General features: G+C 41.0%; 1 protein-coding gene across 4 annotated transcripts in view; it reads right to left on the bottom strand.

Annotated features, from left to right (window-relative positions):
* LOC146362946 (ras/Rap GTPase-activating protein SynGAP-like) overlaps positions 1-19600 on the bottom strand; it is a 60894-nt gene that overhangs the window by 5446 nt on the left and 35848 nt on the right. For 3 of the 4 annotated variants that reach the window (XM_084920320.1, XM_084920321.1, XM_084920324.1), the window contains 6 exons: positions 17930-18134; positions 16945-17523; positions 13165-13683; positions 12909-13070; positions 9323-9534; positions 2536-2608 (listed from right to left, as the gene is read on the bottom strand). In XM_084920320.1, the coding sequence (XP_084776446.1) occupies positions 2536-2608; positions 9323-9534; positions 12909-13070; positions 13165-13683; positions 16945-17523; positions 17930-18134 (1750 nt within the window). The remainder of the gene's footprint in view (positions 1-2535; positions 2609-9322; positions 9535-12908; positions 13071-13164; positions 13684-16944; positions 17524-17929; positions 18135-19600) is intronic. The other variant, XM_084920323.1, reaches the window with a different exon arrangement.

Here is a 19600-nt window from a genome sequence, read left to right as displayed (position 1 = left end):
CCAAAGCAAAATATAAAATGTTGGTTAGCAATTACCCCTAACTTGCTACTGGCCATCTGCTATAACAAGAGGTTATGTTATGGTATCAGCTGCTCTCAGGTCATTACAGCACTTCAGACCTCCTATTAGTGATGAGAATGCAAATACAGGGAAAAAGACTTCCAGGCTATTTAGTTCACAGGTTGCACTCCACAGTTGGCAGTCACAGTCAGGTGCAGTACTGTGCAAACACGTCTTGAGCCACCATTCATTTCTTTATATTTTGCTAGAAAAATTGAGAAAAGGTGCAAACTTAAACTTATTAAATGGACACAAACCAAAAACAGAATGTACAGTTCTAATGATCTTTAGAGTCAACACTTGGTAATGACCGCCTTCATTTTTCAGCACAGCCTGAACTCTTGTAGGCAGCTATCTTGTAGTTTCTTAAGTAGTCTTCAGGAACTGTTCTCCAGCCTGCGTGAAGGACATTCAAAGATCTTTTTGGGATGTTGGCTGACTTTTGTTCTGTTCATCTTCAAGATGATCCCACATTGCTTCAGTGATGTTGAGGTTCAAGCTCTGTGGAGGCCAATCAGTGACTGAGGGTGTTTTATTGTTGTTCTATCCAGGTATGAATTTACTGCATTGGCAGTGCTGAAAAATAAAGCCGCTGCCAATCAGATGACTTCCAGATGATATTGCACGGTAGATCAAAATTAGTATTTTTCTGCACTAATGATTCCATCAAATTTGAAAAGATCCCCAACACAACTAGCTGTAGACGCAGACTGTTGTACCTCTCTTCTGACCGCCTCTGTAAACATTGATGATTACTTTCAGTCCAGTTCTTGTGTAATTTAGCATACCTCAGCCTTTTCTACCCATTTCCCTTCCTTAAGAATGGCCTCTTGGGTGGCCATCCTTCCAAAGACATCATTTCTGATAAGGCTTCAAATGCCTGATGAATCAGCTGAAGGGCCAGATGCATCTCTCAGGTCTTGTCAGGTCTTTGCTGGATTTTTCCTGTTTCTTCAAGACATGACTTACTGTTCATCTGCTGTAGGTAGTTTTTTTTTTTTAGGCCTGACACTTGTTTTTTTCCCCTTCCACACTACACATCATGCCAAGATTTCAGCTAATAGCTCTTTTGCAATCACCTTTTTGGTATAAAAATACTTTTTATGCCCATCAAACTGTGTTTTCATTGGCATTTTTTGTAGATTTAACTAAAGAAATTGGCACAAATTGTGTATGTAAAAAACAACCCCATAAAGAACTGAGGGGTGACTCAAGATTTTGCACAAGACTGTAGCCACCAGAGAGGTTTGGACTGAAAGCAACTATTGCAAAACAACCAGCAGAGGTTCCAGACCAACACATAACCTACCCTTCACTTTTAATCTAGAGTAAACCAAAACAATGCAGGGTCAGTTTCATAGATTTTTTTAGTTTGATATTAGCTTTAATCCAAATCTGCTGTTAATACATCAATGATGAGGCCTCTGAGGTGCATGAAAGACACCTTGGAAAACGCCAGAGTAGCTGTTTTTCCCCCAGTTTCCAGTCTTGGTGTTAAGCTAAGCTAACGTTTGCTAGCAGCAGTTTCAAATCTCCTATAAAGATTTTTTTTCCATCTAATTCCTTTGAAGAAGGCAGACAAACATGTCTTAAACCATTTGTTTAAATTTCAGTTTCGGTCATGAGGAGGCTCATCGTAATTAGCACAACTCCCCCGATCTGAAGGAATAACATTTCTCAACACATTTATTCTTCTTCAGCGAGTATTTATCCCATGACAGCACTTTGAGCTAAAAGACTAATCCTACTTAGCGCTTAGCCCAAATGAAACTGTTTTACTAGGGTCTAAATTTGGTTGCAAGGTTTGATTGTTTTTCCTCATCACTCACTCACATTTGTTTGAGAAGTCTGGTGTAAAAACATTTACAATCTCACAGCAGGCCCATTGAAGATTTCTATGTGTGGTCTGTATTTTCCAGAGGCTATTTTTACTGTTTGCTCCTGACACCGAGAGCTTCAAAAGAAGGTGACAGTATATTTTTAAGTACAGCACATTTCGGCACTAACTCAGCAGCCGCGCGCAGCCTCTTCACCTGCGTCACCATTCAGCCCACATGGTGCATTCATGAAACCAAGCCCTGAAGGATTACTGTGATGCTGCTGGTGAGTCACAGTTAAGGTTTTCTAATGATGAATGCGTGTTTTTGTGGTAAATAACATTCGGTTTCTGTGTTGAAGACGTGCTATTCCTTCACATAGACACACTCAGTACATAAACCCCAGGTGTTGATTTTGAGAATCAGCGCCATTCCCCCTTCAGGCGTGTGCAGTAAATGGTAAGATGTGATTTCAGATGTGACATATGTACTTTTGAAAGATGGGGATAAGCGGCGTGTATGACAGCTGCAAACTTTTCCCCTGCACTGGCTTTGCGGCAAATGCTCTGGATGTGATGCAAGAATGAAGCAAAAGTGTTTTAGGACATGACTGGATTAGCGAATAGGGATGATAAAAGAGGTAGACACAGGCACAAACCTGGTCTGTGAGGATTCGAGGCTTAATATCAGGAATGGCACCCCCTCTCAGCTCATCTTCCACAGCCATGAGTCTGACAACAGGGAAATAGAAACAAACATACCGGTTGACAAAAATAGAATAATGAAGCCGGTGTTCTTCAGTTTTACTGTAGGATTATGCGGCCATATGATGATATTAAGGTCTTGACATGTTTGTGGGCACATTCAGCCATCCTCAGAGCTGCCTGAAGCTGAATCAGAGCCTCCCGAGGCTTTGATTCAGCTACTGAGGAAGTTCACATTCAACTGCGGAGTCAGAGAATTTGTGAAATGAGTGTGTTTAAGACGGTTAAGTGTACACCCATCTTTTCATATGGTTTCAACCCAATGAGATGACATGTTAGCTTTGTGCATTTTGTAAAAATGTAGCTTTCAGAAAGGAATTTATTGTGGTACACCAGCATCTCATTAGTTGTAAACTCAACTTCATTCCAAGTAGTATTTGCCCCAAAGCTATCATCTTTGTTATTCTGGCCTGGTTTCCTCCTCCTTTTAATACTTACTACAGTAAAATCAATGAGTGTTAAATAACTTGACACATAACCACACCAGAGGTGTTTACATTGATATTCTAGTTTAATGGGTGTGAAGTTTCTGGCATTAGTTATATTTAAATGTACCACATTTGGGAATTATGCCTAATTTGCTTTCTGTTCAAAGGTTTGAGATTATCTCGACTCTACTCAGCAAGTAAACGGTACCCTGTGGAAACAAAAGTCTGATGCCATTTAACCAATGTGGAGAAAGGAGAAAAACAAAAATAAAACAAGAACAATAATGGTGCTTTGTATGCGAGTCACATCTCAAATGGTGGAAAACTGCAAAAGCAAAATTAAAGAAAATACTGGCAGCTCCCAGTGCTTCTCCTCAGCCCCTTGGTAGATGCAATTATGATATCAATTTCAAAATCCTACCTTTTTCTTCATCAAACTCACAAGATTATTAGAAAACTTGACCTCTGTCCTTAAATTTGAGAACACTGAGAATCAAACTCAGAATAATAATGAGTTTTAGTAGATGCACCTATGGTATCAGTTTTAAACTCTAATGTCACCTCGTTCTGTAGTTATGGCATTCACCAATACCCCATCAGTCTTTTACTGCTGATATATAGCAGCCGGATAGATGTAGTCATACTAAGTGTTAGCAACATCAGGAAGAAGGAACATGAGAAGCCTGAGAAATACCAAGGGCTGAGAGAGGAGCTTGAGAAGATGTGGAGGGTGAAAGTAACAGTGGTCCTAGTAGTAATCGGAGCACTCGGTGTAGTGACTCCCAAACTGGGCGAGTGGCTCCAGCAGATCCCAGGAACAACATCCGAGATCTCTGTCCAGAAGAGCGCAGTCCTAGGAACAGCTAAGATACTGCGCAGGCCTCTGGTAGAGGATAAAAGCTTGAAAGATAAAGACCACCCACAGGACAAGTGTGTAATTTTTACATATATACATATATTTTTTTTTCTTTTTTAAGTACTACACTCTTCATACCCTTTCTTGGACTTATTAAACAGAGCCAGCTGCTGATTGGTGAATAAACCTCCGATTACAGGTTATGCACAGCCAATACAGGGAGTGCAGAATTATTAGGCAAGTTGTATTTTTGAGGAATAATTTTATTATTGAACAACAACCATGTTCTCAATGAACCCAAAAAACTCATTAATATCAAAGCTGAATGTTTTTGGAAGTAGTTTTTAGTTTGTTTTTAGTTTTAGCTATTTTAGGGGGATATCTGTGTGTGCAGGTGACTATTACTGTGCATAATTATTAGGCAACTTAACAAAAAACAAATATATACCCATTTCAATTATTTATTTTTACCAGTGAAACCAATATAACATCTCCACATTCACAAATATACATTTCTGACATTCAAAAACAAAACAAAAACAAATCAGCGACCAATATAGCCACCTAATCCGTAAGGCCAGTAATGTTGTGGGGATGGAGCTGGACTCCCTCAAGGTGGTGTCGGAGAGGCGGATGCTGTCCAAGATAAAGACAATGTTGGATAACACCTCCCACCCACTCCATGACATGCTGGTCAGTCACAGGAGCACGTTCAGTGAGAGACTGAGATTACCGAAAAGCACCACTGAACGACACAGGAAATCTTTCCTGCCTGTGGCCATCTCCCTGTACAACGCATCCACTTAACACACTGGTTACTGCTACAACTACACATGTTTCTTTTCCAGCTATTTATTTATGAGTGACTTATGTATGTATATATATGTATATATTGTACTATTCTTAGTTAGCGTATTGTCTGTCTTGTCTTAATGTTGGTTTATAATGGAGCACTGTAACAAAAAATAATTTCCCCCAGGGATTAATAAAGTATTCTGATTCTGATTCTGATTCTTTCTTTGCAAGGACACTCAAAAGCCTGCCATCCATGGATTTTGTCAGTGTTTTGTTCTGTTCACCATCAACATTGCGTGCAGCAGCAACCACAGCCTCCCAGACACTGTTCAGAGAGGTGTACTGTTTTCCCTCCTTGTAAATCTCACATTTGATGATGGACCACAGGTTCTCAATGGGGTTCAGATCAGGTGAACAAGGAGGCCATGTCATTAGTTTTTCTTCTTTTATACCCTTTCTTGCCAGCCACGCTGTGGAGTACTTGGACGCGTGTGATGGAGCATTGTCCTGCATGAAAATAATTTTTTTCTTGAAGGATGCAGACTTCTTCCTGTACCGCTGCTTGAAGAAGGTGTCTTCCAGAAACTGGCAGTAGGACTGGGAGTTGAGCTTGACTCCATCCTCAACCCGAAAAAAAGGCCCCACAAGCTCATCTTTGATGATACCAGCCCAAACCAGTACTCCACCTCCACCTTGCTGGCGTCTGAGTCGGACTGGAGCTCTCTGCCCTTTACCAATCCAGCCACGGGCCCATCCATCTGGCCCATCAAGACTCACTCTCATTTCATCAGTCCATAAAACCTTAGAAAAATCAGTCTTGAGATATTTCTTGGCCCAGTCTTGACGTTTCAGCTTGTGTGTCTTGTTCAGTGGTGGTCGTCTTTCAGCCTTTCTTACCTTGGCCATGTCTCTGAGTATTGCACACCTTGTGCTTTTGGGCACTCCAGTGATGTTGCAGCTCTGAAATATGGCCAAACTGGTGGCAAGTGGCATCTTGGCAGCTGCACGCTTGACTTTTCTCAGTTCATGGGCAGTTATTTTGCGCCTTGGTTTTTCCACACACTTCTTGCGACCCTGTTGACTATTTTGAATGAAACGCTTGATTGTTCGATGATCACGCTTCAGAAGCTTTGCAATTTTGAGACTGCTGCATCCCTCTGCAAGATATCTCACTATTTTTGACTTTTCTGAGCCTGTCAAGTCCTTCTTTTGACCCATTTTGCCAAAGGAAAGGACGTTACCTAATAATTATGCACACCTGATATAGGGTGTTGATGTCATTAGACCACACCCCTTCTCATTACAGAGTTGCACATCACCTAATATGCTTAATTGGTAGTAGGCTTTCGAGCCTATACAGCTTGGAGTAAGACAACATGCATGAAGAGGATGATGTGGACAAAATACTCATTTGCCTAATAATTCTGCACTCCCTGTATGAACGGTCTCCCTCGCTGTTAGTTTTTTTAATTTTCCTGCAGTTTTTGTGAAGAATGACACATTAGGTGGGAACGGACCATTAAAGTCTAACCACTCGCACAGATGGGATGTTTTAGTCTAATGCACTAGTGGCACATCTATAATAAATCTGTTTCCTTCGTTCTTTAATGCATTTTGTTTCATGCAGTGTTCCCAAAATTTCAGCCTTGCATACTTGTGAATATACAGCATGTATGTATAAGAGTGGAGTGCACATAGGTGGACTACATCTTATGCAGAAGGTGCAATCTGAAACAGATACGACTCTGCAAGGTGGTGTCAGGGGAGCATCGGATGGCAGTGTGTAGGTTGACACACAATTGAGAAGAGGAAGTGAGTAAAGACAAAGATTAAGTGATGGAAGTTGAAGAAGGAAGAATCCTGCACAGTGTTGGATGAAGAGTACAAAAGTGGTTGACATATTTGATGTGGAGATATCTAGGAGAGAGGGCAGAGCATTTATTGACCAGAGTGGTTAACTCAATTTTAGCACATGAGATGTCTAAGGAATGTAGAAGACATGCACTAGAACCAGTTTTAAAGAACAAGGGCGATGTGAAGAGATGTAATAACTACAGGGGGTGGAATAAAGCTCATGAGCCATACCATGAAGATATGGTAAAGAGTTGTTGAAGCTAGGCTGAGAGGAGGCTTGGAGTTGGTGGCACTAACTATAAGACAGGTGGTGGAGGTGGAACAGCTGAAGATAAGATTTTCATTGGAAAGGACCAGAATGGACAAGATTGGAAATGACTACTTCAGAAGGATAGCTCGGGTTGAGCTTTCCAAAGAGGCAAGACTGACATGGTTGAACATGTGCAGAGGGAGGATTGTAGATCCATCGGATAAGAGACGCTGAATATGGAGATGCCAGGCAGGAGGAAAAGAGGAAGACCACAGAGGAAGTTCATGGATGTAGCTGAGGAGGACATGCAGAGTGCTGGGATGAGATGGAGGCAGATGATCCACTGTGGCTAATCCTAATGGGAGCAGCTAAAAGAAGAATACTTGTGATTATACCATACTGTGCATAAGGCTTGAGTGAACCCTCATTTCTTTATCTTTCGCTTTGAAGGAGGCCGACTTTGTCTTTTTTTCTTTTTTTCTTTTTTTTAAAGTGATTTTTTTAAAAGTGATCTTTATTCAAGCATAACTGAAACATAGAAACTCAAGGGATGAATGAGTGTTGTGTCTACACATCATAGACAACTTATCAAAGAACCAATTTGAAATGGTTTCTTCAGGAACGTTGTTACTAGCAGTGTGTTCTCATTTTTTTCTGTTGAATCTATGAAAAATGCCAAAGATTGCACCGTTTGAGAGGCATAGAATATTATCGTTGAACCACAATGGTGATTCCAAAAAGAGCTTTGAGGAAAATCTCTCCTTGATATCTCATTGACAAAAAAAAAAAGAGACATCAGGCCTAAAAAAAAAACAAAGAAAAAAAAAATCTACAGCAGATGAACAGTATCTGAAAGTCTCATCCTTAAGACATACGAAAAAAATCCAGCAAAAAACTGACACAGGAAGTGATATGCATCTGGACCTTTGGTCAGTCTATCTTTTGTTCACTCAAGCCTCGTCAGAAATAATCTGAATAGAAGAGTGGCTGTCAAGAAGCCATTCTTAAGGAAGGTAAGCAAGAAGAAAAGGCTGAGGTATGGCAACAGGTCTTAAGGAGTGATGAATGTAAATTTCAAATTTGAGATAAATGTCTACAGCCATCTATAAATATTCAGAATTTAAGATAGCGTTATTAGAGATCGCATGAAAACTGAGATACGTAATATTAGTTTTGAGGTGCCATGCAATACTATCTGGACATCATAACAGCAACAGCTTCATTTATTAGCATGACAATGATCCCAAACACACTGCCAATGCAGTAAAAGCATACCTGGATAGAAAAACACACAGTGGAATGCTATCAGTCATGGATGGGCCTCCCCAGAGCCTGGACCTTAACATTATAAAGCAGTGTGGGATCATGTTGACAGAAAACAGAACAAAAAAAGCAGCCAACATCCAAAGAAGAGCTCTGAATGTCCTTCAAGAAGACTGTAGAACTATTCATGAAGACTACTTAAAGGAATGACATGAAAGCTGCATCAAGGGGTTCAGGCTGTGTTGAAGAATAAAGGGGCGGGGGGGGGGGGGGTAAAATTGTATTAACTCTGTTAATTGCTACATCTATTTACCATTTTTCCAGGCAAAATATAAAGAAATGAGCAGCGCCTCAAAACATTTGCACAGTGCAGTATCCACTGTATGTGCTGTGTAACATGCGTAAAAATAGGTGGATGAATACACAAAAGGTGACGATCAGTTGATTTTACACAAAAATTCCACAGAGTCAAAGCAGGGGGCGTTTGGCGTAAAGAGTTTTCAAAGGTAAGTAAGTAAGAAATACATAGTGAAATCCTCTGAATCCTATAAAAAAAAAAACCCAACAGAAATCTAAAAACTAATGCTAACGCTACGGTTAAGCTAATGCTAACTGTCTCCAATCTTCTCTCTAAACTCTCTGCAAGAAAGAAAGAGAACATGTTTCCCAAAATGCTGAACAATGATACATGTGGCATGACGCAAGCTGCATTTCAGTACTTAATGTTTAGTCATAGTTTGTGAAGGTCTTTGAGTTTAGTTTCGAATGGCATTTAATGCTGCTTCCTCCACTCAGCCGAGCGGTGTTATTCTGAGCTTCAGAACAGCTAGAGGCAATTTCTGGAAACCTAGAGAAGCTGGTGACCATCTTTTAACCACCTTTTAGAGCTTCAGTCTACAGCTCGCAGTGCTTTTAAACAAAATGAACTGCTAATGACAGAAGTCTTTATCTGACCAGGTCCCATGAGTGTTGAGTGTAACCCATGCTAAAAGCACCATTTCTGTTTCATCGCACTCCACTTTACAGTTAGATATTTTATTGTGATGTTAGGCATTATTTTTGAAACTTAGTGTTGACTTAAAGTTTTGGTTATTTCATGAATTTAATAACAACGTGTGCGAGCCAACTTAAAAAATGTATATCAGTGTGATAAATCTCATTAGCGCGATGAAGCCCGGCAGTAACTGGCACAGCCTCATGTCTGCCAGCCTGAGCTTGAACGCCACACTAATCACCTGTTGATGATGCCTTTGATTTGAGAGTCCTTCTCCATTTGCTGCTGCTTCAGGCGGCGCTCGCTGTCTTCCAGGCGGTTCTGATACTGCTGCAGGATCTTGTTGGTCTGTTGTTCCTGCGACAGAAGTCGCTGCTCGTATTCTTCAAGTTTGCGATGAGACATCTTCAGTCGCTCCTTTAACGAGTGAATTTCTTCTTCGTATTCTCTAACCTGAAAGAATGAATGAAATAATTGCACTTCACTCATGTCATTATTGGTATTCAGAAAAAAAAAATCCTGAATGATGAGTGATTTTATCCATGGAGACGACACTTTGTTGTTCAGTTCTCTTTTATGCTGAGCAACAAGTGGGATAAATGTGAAGTGGAGTAGTGTTGGGCTTTAATGTGCACCAGTTTCAATCTCTTAAGCACTGCATTGTTTCTAAAATAGGCGCAAGTGTGGGAGTTATTCATTATACAAAATGCTTTCTGCCAATACCCCTGCATAATTGTGTTAAAGCTCCAATCTGGAGGCAAGAGAAGCATGCATATGTATAAAAATCAACTGCACTCTTTTTATATTTAGCCAATCTTCCATTTGAGGTCATCTCCTTGTGCACCTCTGGGCTGCTTCCAGCGTGGCTGCTATTTTTACAAGTCCTGTTCTGACCATTTGTGCATATGTGTGATTTCACAAGGGAACTCAAACTTGTGCACAGAGCAAATATCAAATTCTGCATCAGTCTGATTCAACTGATCCACACAGAAATGAAAGATCCTCACACACCAGTTTGTCTTTTTGTTGATTTTCACTGTGTTGTACAATTTGTACCCTCAGGGCCAATCTGTCAGCGCAGTATCCTAAACATTATGAGGCATCTGAGGGAGAACATTTGGTCGACGACCTCAGCTGTGACAGGTGCCAGCATACGACAGTCCTCCTGCATGCATTGACTTTAAAAAAAAATTGCATTTTTTGTGTTTGTTTTATTTTTTAAACACAGCAACACAATATTCAGTCATCACCATGCTTTATAATGATAATAATAATAATAATAATAATAATAATGGATTGGATAGCGCTTTTCAAGGCACCCAAAGCGTTTTACAATGCCACTATTCATTCACTCTTGCATTCACACACTGGTGGAGGCAAGCTACGGTTGTAGCCACAGCTGCCCTGGGGCAGACTAACAGAAGCGAGGCTGCCATATCGCGCCATCGGCCCCTCTGGCCAACACCAGTAGGCAGTAGGGTAAAGCGTCTTGCCCAAGGACACAACGACCAGGACAGAGAGCCCGGCGACCTTCCGGTTACAGATGCGCTTCCCAACCCCCTGAGCCACGGTCGCCCCAAAATTTCTTTATAAGAAATTTGAATCTGCACAGCTGCTTCTTCTAAATTAAACTTCAGTTAAAGAATCCTGATCAGACACAATGAAGGAGATCCAACACACATCGCAGATGCACAAGTGGTCAGAATGTGACAGCAGTGATCAAAGTGATTCATGGCTACACAAGGATGACACCTTTACAGCCCTATAAAAAACTAAGTACATTTTTAAAGCTTCTATATGAACTAAGAGGGTAAGCAGAGGGCAGGTGCTGCTAATCAAATGCACTTGATTCACTGATCTTCAACAACTGTGAGCTCTTCTAGAAAAGCAGAAGTTCTGGCAGTTTGCTGGTCTGGTGCATTCAGGTATTAGTTAACACAATGCCACAATCTTCCTCCGAGTGGACGTCCCAGCTATTTCATCCCAAGGTCACATGGCAAAATGCTCAGTGAAATGACAAAAACCCGAGAGATACATCTCAGACTTTACAGGCCTCGGTTATCCTGTTAGATGTTAAAGTTTATGACAATAAAATTTGAAAACGACTGAACAAGTACGGTTTGTTTGGAAGGGTTGCCAGAAGAAAGCCTGTTTTCTCTAGAAAGAATAAACCACAATACTTTCACAACAAAACCCTTTGGACAGACCAGACCAAAGTGCAGATGTCTGGCCATAATGACCAGCACCACGTTTTGCAGGAACCAAACACCAGCACAAAACACCTCATACCAGCTGTCAAGTATGGTGGTGGAAGGGTGATAATTTGTGCTGGTTTGCAGCCACAGAGCCTAAACACATTGCATTAACTGAGGCTACGTACACAGGTATTTTTGAAAACGGAGATTTTCCGTTTTCGTTTTAAAAAATAATCCCGTCCACACGTAAACGCAGAAATGAAGGAAAACACTGCTAGGAACATGCCAAAGCAACAGGTGGCGATATATTCCTAACCGTGTAGAAATGTTGGCCAATCAGAAGTCTAGAAGCCTCGGTGGGAAATAGTAAACAAGGATGGAGCATAGAAGCAGAACCGAGTCGTATGTGTGGAGGGACAGTAACTATGTGTGTATATGTAAGCATTTAAACACTGCAGAGAGTACAATTAACAGTAACAGTATTGTAGAAATTCATTTCACCGAAACAATAACGTGGCGCACAGTGTGACGTCAAAAAAGGCGCACACCTTTGACGCTGCGTTTTCTGTTTTTCTCATCCACACGTAAATGCAAAAACTGAGTTTTCAAAAATATCCACCCTGGCCGGAGTTTTTAAAAATCTCCGTTTTCAGTGACCGAAAACGCCGTTTACATGTGGACGAAAGGTGCAAACGCATAGAAAAATCTGCGTTTTCAAAAATACCCGGGTACGTGTGGACGTAGCCTGTGTCAACCATGAACTCCTCTGTACACCAAAGTATTCTGGAGTCACGTATGAGGTTATCTATCTGACAGCTACAGCTTGCCCCACATTGGGTCATGCAGCAGGACAATGATCCCAAACACAGCAAATCTACAACAGAACCAACAGCCAAAAAATGGAAGAATCCAGGTTTGTCAAGCTGAATCAACTGAAGCAATGCTGTAAAGAAACAAACAATCTTAAAATGTGTCAAATGACTGAAATTTCAATAAATGACTACAGTGAGCATATGAGTGTGCTTGGTGTTGGGGACAACACCAAGCACTGGGGACACAGTGACCAGCATTTTATTTGTTGTGCATAAAAGCTGAAGTGGTTTTCAAGGCCAAAATGTTGTTTTCAGGATCTGGAAGTCCTTCTGAGTCCTTTAGAAAATGTGTTATGAAACAGTATACACCGGTTGTTCAAACAACCTTAAAACTAAGCTTTTATTCCCATAAGCCACACATTGAGCTAGATGTGTACTATAAAAAAAAATGAAAAACAGGGTTACGGGGCTATAGGTAAGGTTAGGGTTATGGGGTTAGAGGCACAATTTGGTGTGACGGTGCTTCCACATCGCAAAACTATGACATCACTACAATGTGATCGGTCACTTGCAATGTCAAACCTGGACAAGCACTGGTTTTGTCAATGATATTAGATCAAACTCTATCAATCTATCCTTATTAAACTCCACAACACCTTAAATTTTCTTTATTTACCAAATGGAAATGAAGATTAACAAACACCCAACACTTCACACAAAACTATGATGACCCCAGTTTCACACTTTTAGCTTCCAGTAATCAGAACATGTGAGTTATGTATATTATTTGAAGAGGTGTAGGGGGGAAAAAATTGCTAACCCTTTCCAGCCGTGACTCATCCATACTCTTTGAGTACTCTTTGAGTTGGCCCTCACGGTCTGGCCGCAGGCTCTCGATGTCAGCAGAGAGATGTGGCATGTTGGACACCCAGGCAACCGTCCGCTCATTCAGGGATGGGGTGTTCAAAGTGGACTGAGAACCCTGAAACAAGCACGTATTGGTCTAAGTAGTTAGATTCTGTCCCATGACATTTAACAGTGATTCTTGTGTATATTTTTTTTGTTTTGAAACTCACCTGCTTATTGACGACTGGCTTGAGCAGATGCTGCTGTGGCGGCTGCAGCTGTGACTGCTGAGGCTTCTTGGTGCTTTTTGTGGGCGTGTCCGTTGCCTCCTCTGCGCCTGCCGGCGGGACTTGGTTCTCTTTGGCGGAGCTCGTCTGGTACGGGAGCCCAGGAGCCGGACTGTCTGTCACCGACAGCTGCCCGTCCTGCTGCGTCTGCACCGTCGGCTGCTGCGTCTGCTGCTGCTGCTGTTGTGGCTGCTGCTGAGCCTGCCGGGATTTTGGCTGACTGCCGCTCGAGTTTGTTTCAGAAGAGTTAAGGAGGAGGTTTCTGCTCTGAGGACGGACCTTTGGAGGCGTGGAAGTGGCCGGGGTGTTAATGGACCGCTGGGACTTGAGGTGCTGGGCGGCGATGGATGTCTGGCGGACAGGATGGACTGTGGTGGGAGGCGTGGCCAAAGATGCAGGCGTGCCTGTGCCTGTGGGTGTCTGAGATGTGACGCCCATCAGGTGCTGCTGCTGAAGAGACTCCTAAGAGAAGAGGAGAAATAAAGGCAAATAATTAATAATACTCACTCAACCTTTCTGACTTATTGAACAGAGGTGCATGTGAAAACACAAAAGCAGCTGATTGGACATCGGCCTTCAGGTGAGTATATAACCACCAAAAGCTGATGTTTCGTTCTGACACTGGAGACATAAACACACCCGCCCCAGTTAAACCGAGAGGTGTGGATGGTCATGAATAGCCATTTAGTGTTAAAACATCAGACGTATGCATATGAATAAACAGATAGATGGATAGAACGAAAGGTAATGAATTCATAAAGCACTCTCCTGATTACACCATCTGCATTAATACGCAGGAGGCTTGTGATGTTTGTTCCATTAAAACCCACGCATCAGGACAGAAATAGCTCAACTACATGACACCGTCATTAAACACTATCATTTTACACAGATGTCATAGTAAACTTGTCACTGTGATGGATCAACAGCCCCAAAAAGCCAAAAAGTTCACTACAAACCGTTTCATTTACATTTTTTGTAAAATGCGAGAATCTCTAAACTCTATTAAACAAATGGCAGTTTAACTTAATTGCTTTAACTCAAGTTTTCAATCTTACGACACAGACTGATTAATAACTACCCGCGTAGTATCTGCATTTCAACACTTTTTCCTGCCCTATTGACCGATCGCGAGTATCCAGCTCCGTCAAAATGAGGACACAGTGTGTGATGGATGTCAAGCGCTCTATAAAGTTCAGCAGAGCAGGCGAGTGAATGATACTTCAGTGCGTTGTCTGTAGCCTGTCAAGTACCCTTAGGTTTCTGTCGCATTTGCATATCATGCAGCTCAGGAAAGGGCCATTTAAAAAAACAAAACAAAAAAACATTTGAGCTTTATATGCAATCTGACAACCAGTCTCAACACAGCGAAAACGAAAGTGCAAGGAGGACCTAATGGACTCCAACTGCTAATCTGAATTCAGTGACTCAGTCGAGGTGTTAAACTCACACTAAGAATAAATGGCAAGCCTCTAAGTATGTTAGGCAATTTGGCTGGGAATTACAAAAAAAACAACCAAAACAATACAGATCTTTTTTAACAGAGCTTGGCTGTGGCCGTCCTCATCACAACATGCAAAAGACGCAGTAGTGATATTTTAAATCATATATTTAGGGAATTAAAAAAAAACAAAAACCTTGTGCAACTGTTCTGAATCACCTCCTGTTGCTCTATATTTGCTAAGAAAGTGGGAAATTGGCGAAGCATTTATTCAAACATGGAAATACATGGAAATGCAATATATGAGGTAAAAACTGCTATATAATTCTAATGAGCTTAAAAGTCAGTGTTCGGTATGACCATGGTTATTCTTCAATGCAGCCTTAACTAATTGACAAAGCTTTATTATAATTTCTTTAAGTAATCGGCATGAATAGTTCTCCAGGTTTCTTGATGGACATTCACGGCTCTTTTTGGATATCTGCTGCCTTTTATTCTGTTTTATGCCAAGATCCATGACTGACAGTGTGCCATTGTGAGTTTTTCTATCCAGGTATGCTTTTACTGCATTGGCAGTGCATTTGGGATCATGCTGAAAAATAAGGCTGGTTTCCAGATAACATTGCATGTCTATCAATTTTACCCAAATCTGCAACACCAGTGGCAGAAATATAGCCTCAAACCATGTTTTACAGATGACTGTAGACCCTCATGGTTGTCACTCCCCTGAGCTTGTCCATATATAATGACGATAACTTGAACCAAAAAATTACAAATTTTTTACTCAATCGGACCTGTTGTCATTGATTTTCAGTCCAGTTGTGTAATCTGGCATACCGAAGTCTTTTCTCCATGTTTCCTTTCTTTAATAATGGCTTCTTCACAGTCACCCTTCCACCGAAACTATTTCTGATGAACAGTAGTTAAACTGAAGGCCCAGATACTTCCTTCAGGTCCTGTGTTAGCTCTCTGCTGGATATTTTCCCCGTTTCTTCAGATACTGTTCATTTTTTGCAAATAATTTTTTAGGCCTACCGCTTCTTTTTCTGTTGTCCTCTTGTTCAGTTTCCTCAGATTTTTTAAGGACGCACTGCACACCAAGCTAAGATATGCCAAGGTTACAGCTAATCAGTCTTTGGGAATCACCTTGTTGTTGCAAAAATATTTTGCTTTTGGGCCTGACAAATTGCGTTATCTTTGGCATTTTTCACTGATTTAAATACAGGGAACAAATGATGTGTCTATAAAAACAAAGTAACAAAATGGCAAAATATAACATTTAAATTATTTTTTTGCTAAGTTATATGTTGTGTGTAGAAAACACTGGTTTATCCCTTGAGTAAGGTGCCTTTTTATGCCTTAATGATTCATAGTTTAGAGTTAAGTGAATCACAAAAACCAAACAAAACACTCCTCCGGTTTCTTTTTCACTCATTTTCAGTTCAGTCCTTGTACCTGACCATTTTCAAAGTCCAAAGAAAGCCTGGTGAAGTACCGTTCAAGACCATTTTTGAGAAAAAGTGAAAAAAAAATGAAAGTCTGGCTCCTTGGAAGCAAAAATATAAAGAAACAAAGTGTTACTCCAGACATTTGCACATTGCTGTATTACAACACAAAATGATACCCGTTTTAACAAAAATAGCCAGCACAAATGCATTGTTTATATAACTTTTATAATATATTTTTTTAAATTAATATATTCTTTTAAGAAACAAAGGGGTGCAGTACTATTTAATGCTTTAAATCTACTCTGACATCTCCAAGGAGAGCAGACGCAAAACATGCATGTAAAACAATGAAAACACTGATGACAACAGATAAAGATGGCATGAAAGGAGGAGGTTGCAAAGTGGCTTGCAGATACAACTGTTGTCAGGCTAAAGCAGCTTAAATAGTAAGTCCTCTAAGAGATTTGCTTCATATGAGATCAGAAAAATCAAAAAGCATCAGATGAGCCACCATATAATCTTTGAAATCCTCATATTTAAAAATTTTCCAGTCTAATTTTTTTGATGTATAGAAATGGCTGCAAATTCCTAAACAGTTAATGACATACATTTGTTAAATCCCTTGAATTAAAGCCCAAACTCTGGACTTAAATCACGTATTATGGATTATTTAATTTAAAATCCACTGTAGCTGTCTTCAGAAGCAAACTGCAAAAATGTAGTCACTGTCCCTATACTTATGAGCCTAACTGTATATGTTTTGCTGTTATTTATGAAAGCCAAAGAAACATCAAACTTTCTTATTCTATGTGTCAGGAAAAATTAGACTCCTACCTGAACCTGCAGCGACAGCTGGTGCCAGGCATAGTCATTGCTCTGATTCTGCCGGGTGAAATCATCACTGTAGCTGTGTGAGTGGACGATGCTCGGCTGTACCAGACTGCTCTGTGACCGCAGGGCGGACAAGTCCTCGCTGCGAGAGAAAGCACTGTTGCCAAAGGCCGGTGGGTAGTCGTGATGGCCATTCTCAGGCTCAGGGGCGAGGAGAAGAGGAGGGGGAGGCTGGGCCGACTGAGCCGGGGAGTTCTGGGCGGCCAGATGGAATAGTGGGTTCTGGAAAGACAGGGGGAAGTGCATAGCTGCTGCCGCCTGCTGCTGTTGCTGAGAGATGGATTCGGTCGGGCCCCCTACATGACCCATCTGGCTTATTCTCAGACCAGAGCCCGCTGAACCACTCGGCAAATGCCCGCCCATACGAAGAGGACCGCCGAGGTTCCCAAAGCTGTGGCCGAGACCTGCGATGGAGGCCTGAGAGGAGGTGAGCATGTCTCCCACAGAGTTCAGGTTGGAAATGCTGTTCATACGAGAGTCCTGAAGGTCCATCATGGACACACTTTTGTTTACACTGTGGACCTGAGAGACAGAAGAAAACAATACAGCACCAAAGAGAAGCATAGATACTAATAAATAGCTTTTTTTGTCTCATGGCAAAGAAAATATATGCCTATATGTTGTTTTTAGGATGACCATCTGTCAAGACCTATAGATGGGAAAAACAGCTCTGGGACCAATCTGAAGCTCATAGATATGGTTACTAATGTGGACTGTCCCTTTTAAATAACGAACAACCAACCAATTTGTTGTCCGACATGGGACGCCACTGACTGTTAACAGGGTCTGAATTTCTCAGACTCTAATAGAGTCATTAGCGGTTTGTTGTTTCTCCTGGGTGGTATGAACAAGTGTGGCAGTCTGGCATCCATGAAAAAAAAAGATTTTTGAAATTTATCACACATGCAAGGTGACTGACCCACAGTACCTTCGGATCAGGTTCTGTGATGTCCGAGCTGCTCGTGCAGTACGCAGGGCTTGATCGAGCCAGGGGTGGGCGGGTCACATAGAACACTTCCCTCGACGATCGAAGGTCGCGTTCAGCGTGCCGCCTCATGTTCAGGTTAGACGTGAGGGATTCTACAGCTGACACTCCAGTAGTGGGGGACGGCAGGCGAGAGATGTCTATTGAACTAAAGAAAAAATAAACAGACACCTTACCAAAGAGCTCCATCAAGATATTTCTGCTCATTATCTTCGATTATCCCATTTGATTGTCATGTGGCTTTGGCTCAGGTGGTAGAGCAGTTCAGCAGTCCAGCAACTGCAGAGCTGGCAAATTTTTTTCCTTGATACAAAGGAGGTATTTTAATATTGTAACCCCTGTTTATTGCTTGTATTGATTTAAACTGATATATATATATAAATCTGAATAATCAGATAAATAGCTTAAATTTTTTCCAAAGTGTAGCAGTCGAATTTGAAATCTCACATTTGAAACTAAATAAAAGTGAGTTTTTCAGTAGTCAGTGATCCACCAGGGTAAAATGGGTGACACACAAAATGAATTCTAGAACCAAAATTTCCACACCCCATCTGAAGTACAAAAAAATAAAATAAAATAAAAACTGTATACGTAGGGAGTATTTATGGGAAAAGTCTTAGTTTTTGATTTTGGCGGACTGATTTTATTTTCCTACTAGACACTAGAGGCCTTGTAGCAAGTCATGCATTACAACTATGAGAGTACAGTATACACTATAGAAAAAAAAATTGATCTAATCCGACGAATGATTTCTGTCAGTGTGATACCTCTTGTTGACTTTCCAGGTGTTTCATCACCGTCCTCTTAAATTTGCAATGAGCAGATTTTAAATGAATTTTTACAGTTTACAGCTTCATTTTTACAGTTTTAGTTCTGGTCTCGTCCCTAACAAATAAAATGTTTGGTAAGGTGAATTTAAATGCAGTCATTGTGGAGGAATTTGGACCCACTGGGGGTTTTTTTTCTTGTTTTTTTACGATGTTGCATTGAAGTTTGCAGGCATTTCTTCATGCATGGCTCTTTTAAGGTCTCATCACAGCATTTCAGTCTGATTAAGGTCTGGACTCTCTTAGAGATTCACTGCTCTGCTTAGTGTTCATTGTTATGTTGCATGACCCAATTTCAGTCAAGCTTTAGCTGTCAGATGGTCTCGTTTTCAAATCTAGAATATTTTGGTATACAGACGACTTCATGGTTGATTCACTGACTGCAAGGTGCCCAGGACATGTGTCCACAGGACAAACCCAAATCATCACCACTCCACTGTCGTGCTTAACAGTTGGTATGAGGTTCTTTTTGCAGAGATGCTGTGTTTGGTTTTCTCCAAATGTGGGGCTGTGCATTACATTTAAACATCTCATTCTGGTCTCATCAGTCAAAAGGACATTTTCTTGTTCTTGTTCAATCTTTTTCTAATTGTACTGTCATGAATTTTAACATTTGACATGCTAACTGAGGCCTGTAGAGACTGAGATGTAACTTTTTGTTTTGTTCTTTGTGCAGAGAAACTAAAAAAAGAAATCTGACTTTTGGGTGAATCTATTAACACATCCACTCCTGAGAAGTTTCCAGCATTGCGTTTAACACACACCCGAATGCTCCAGACCAACAAAC

The sequence above is a fragment of the Perissodus microlepis genome, chromosome 22 (genome assembly GCF_051167445.1).
Source record: "Perissodus microlepis isolate ML-2025 ecotype Zambia chromosome 22, ASM5116744v1, whole genome shotgun sequence".
NCBI classification, from domain to species: domain Eukaryota; kingdom Metazoa; phylum Chordata; class Actinopteri; order Cichliformes; family Cichlidae; genus Perissodus; species Perissodus microlepis.
Note: the sequence above shows the minus strand (reverse complement) of the source record. Positions and strands in the feature narration are given on the sequence as shown.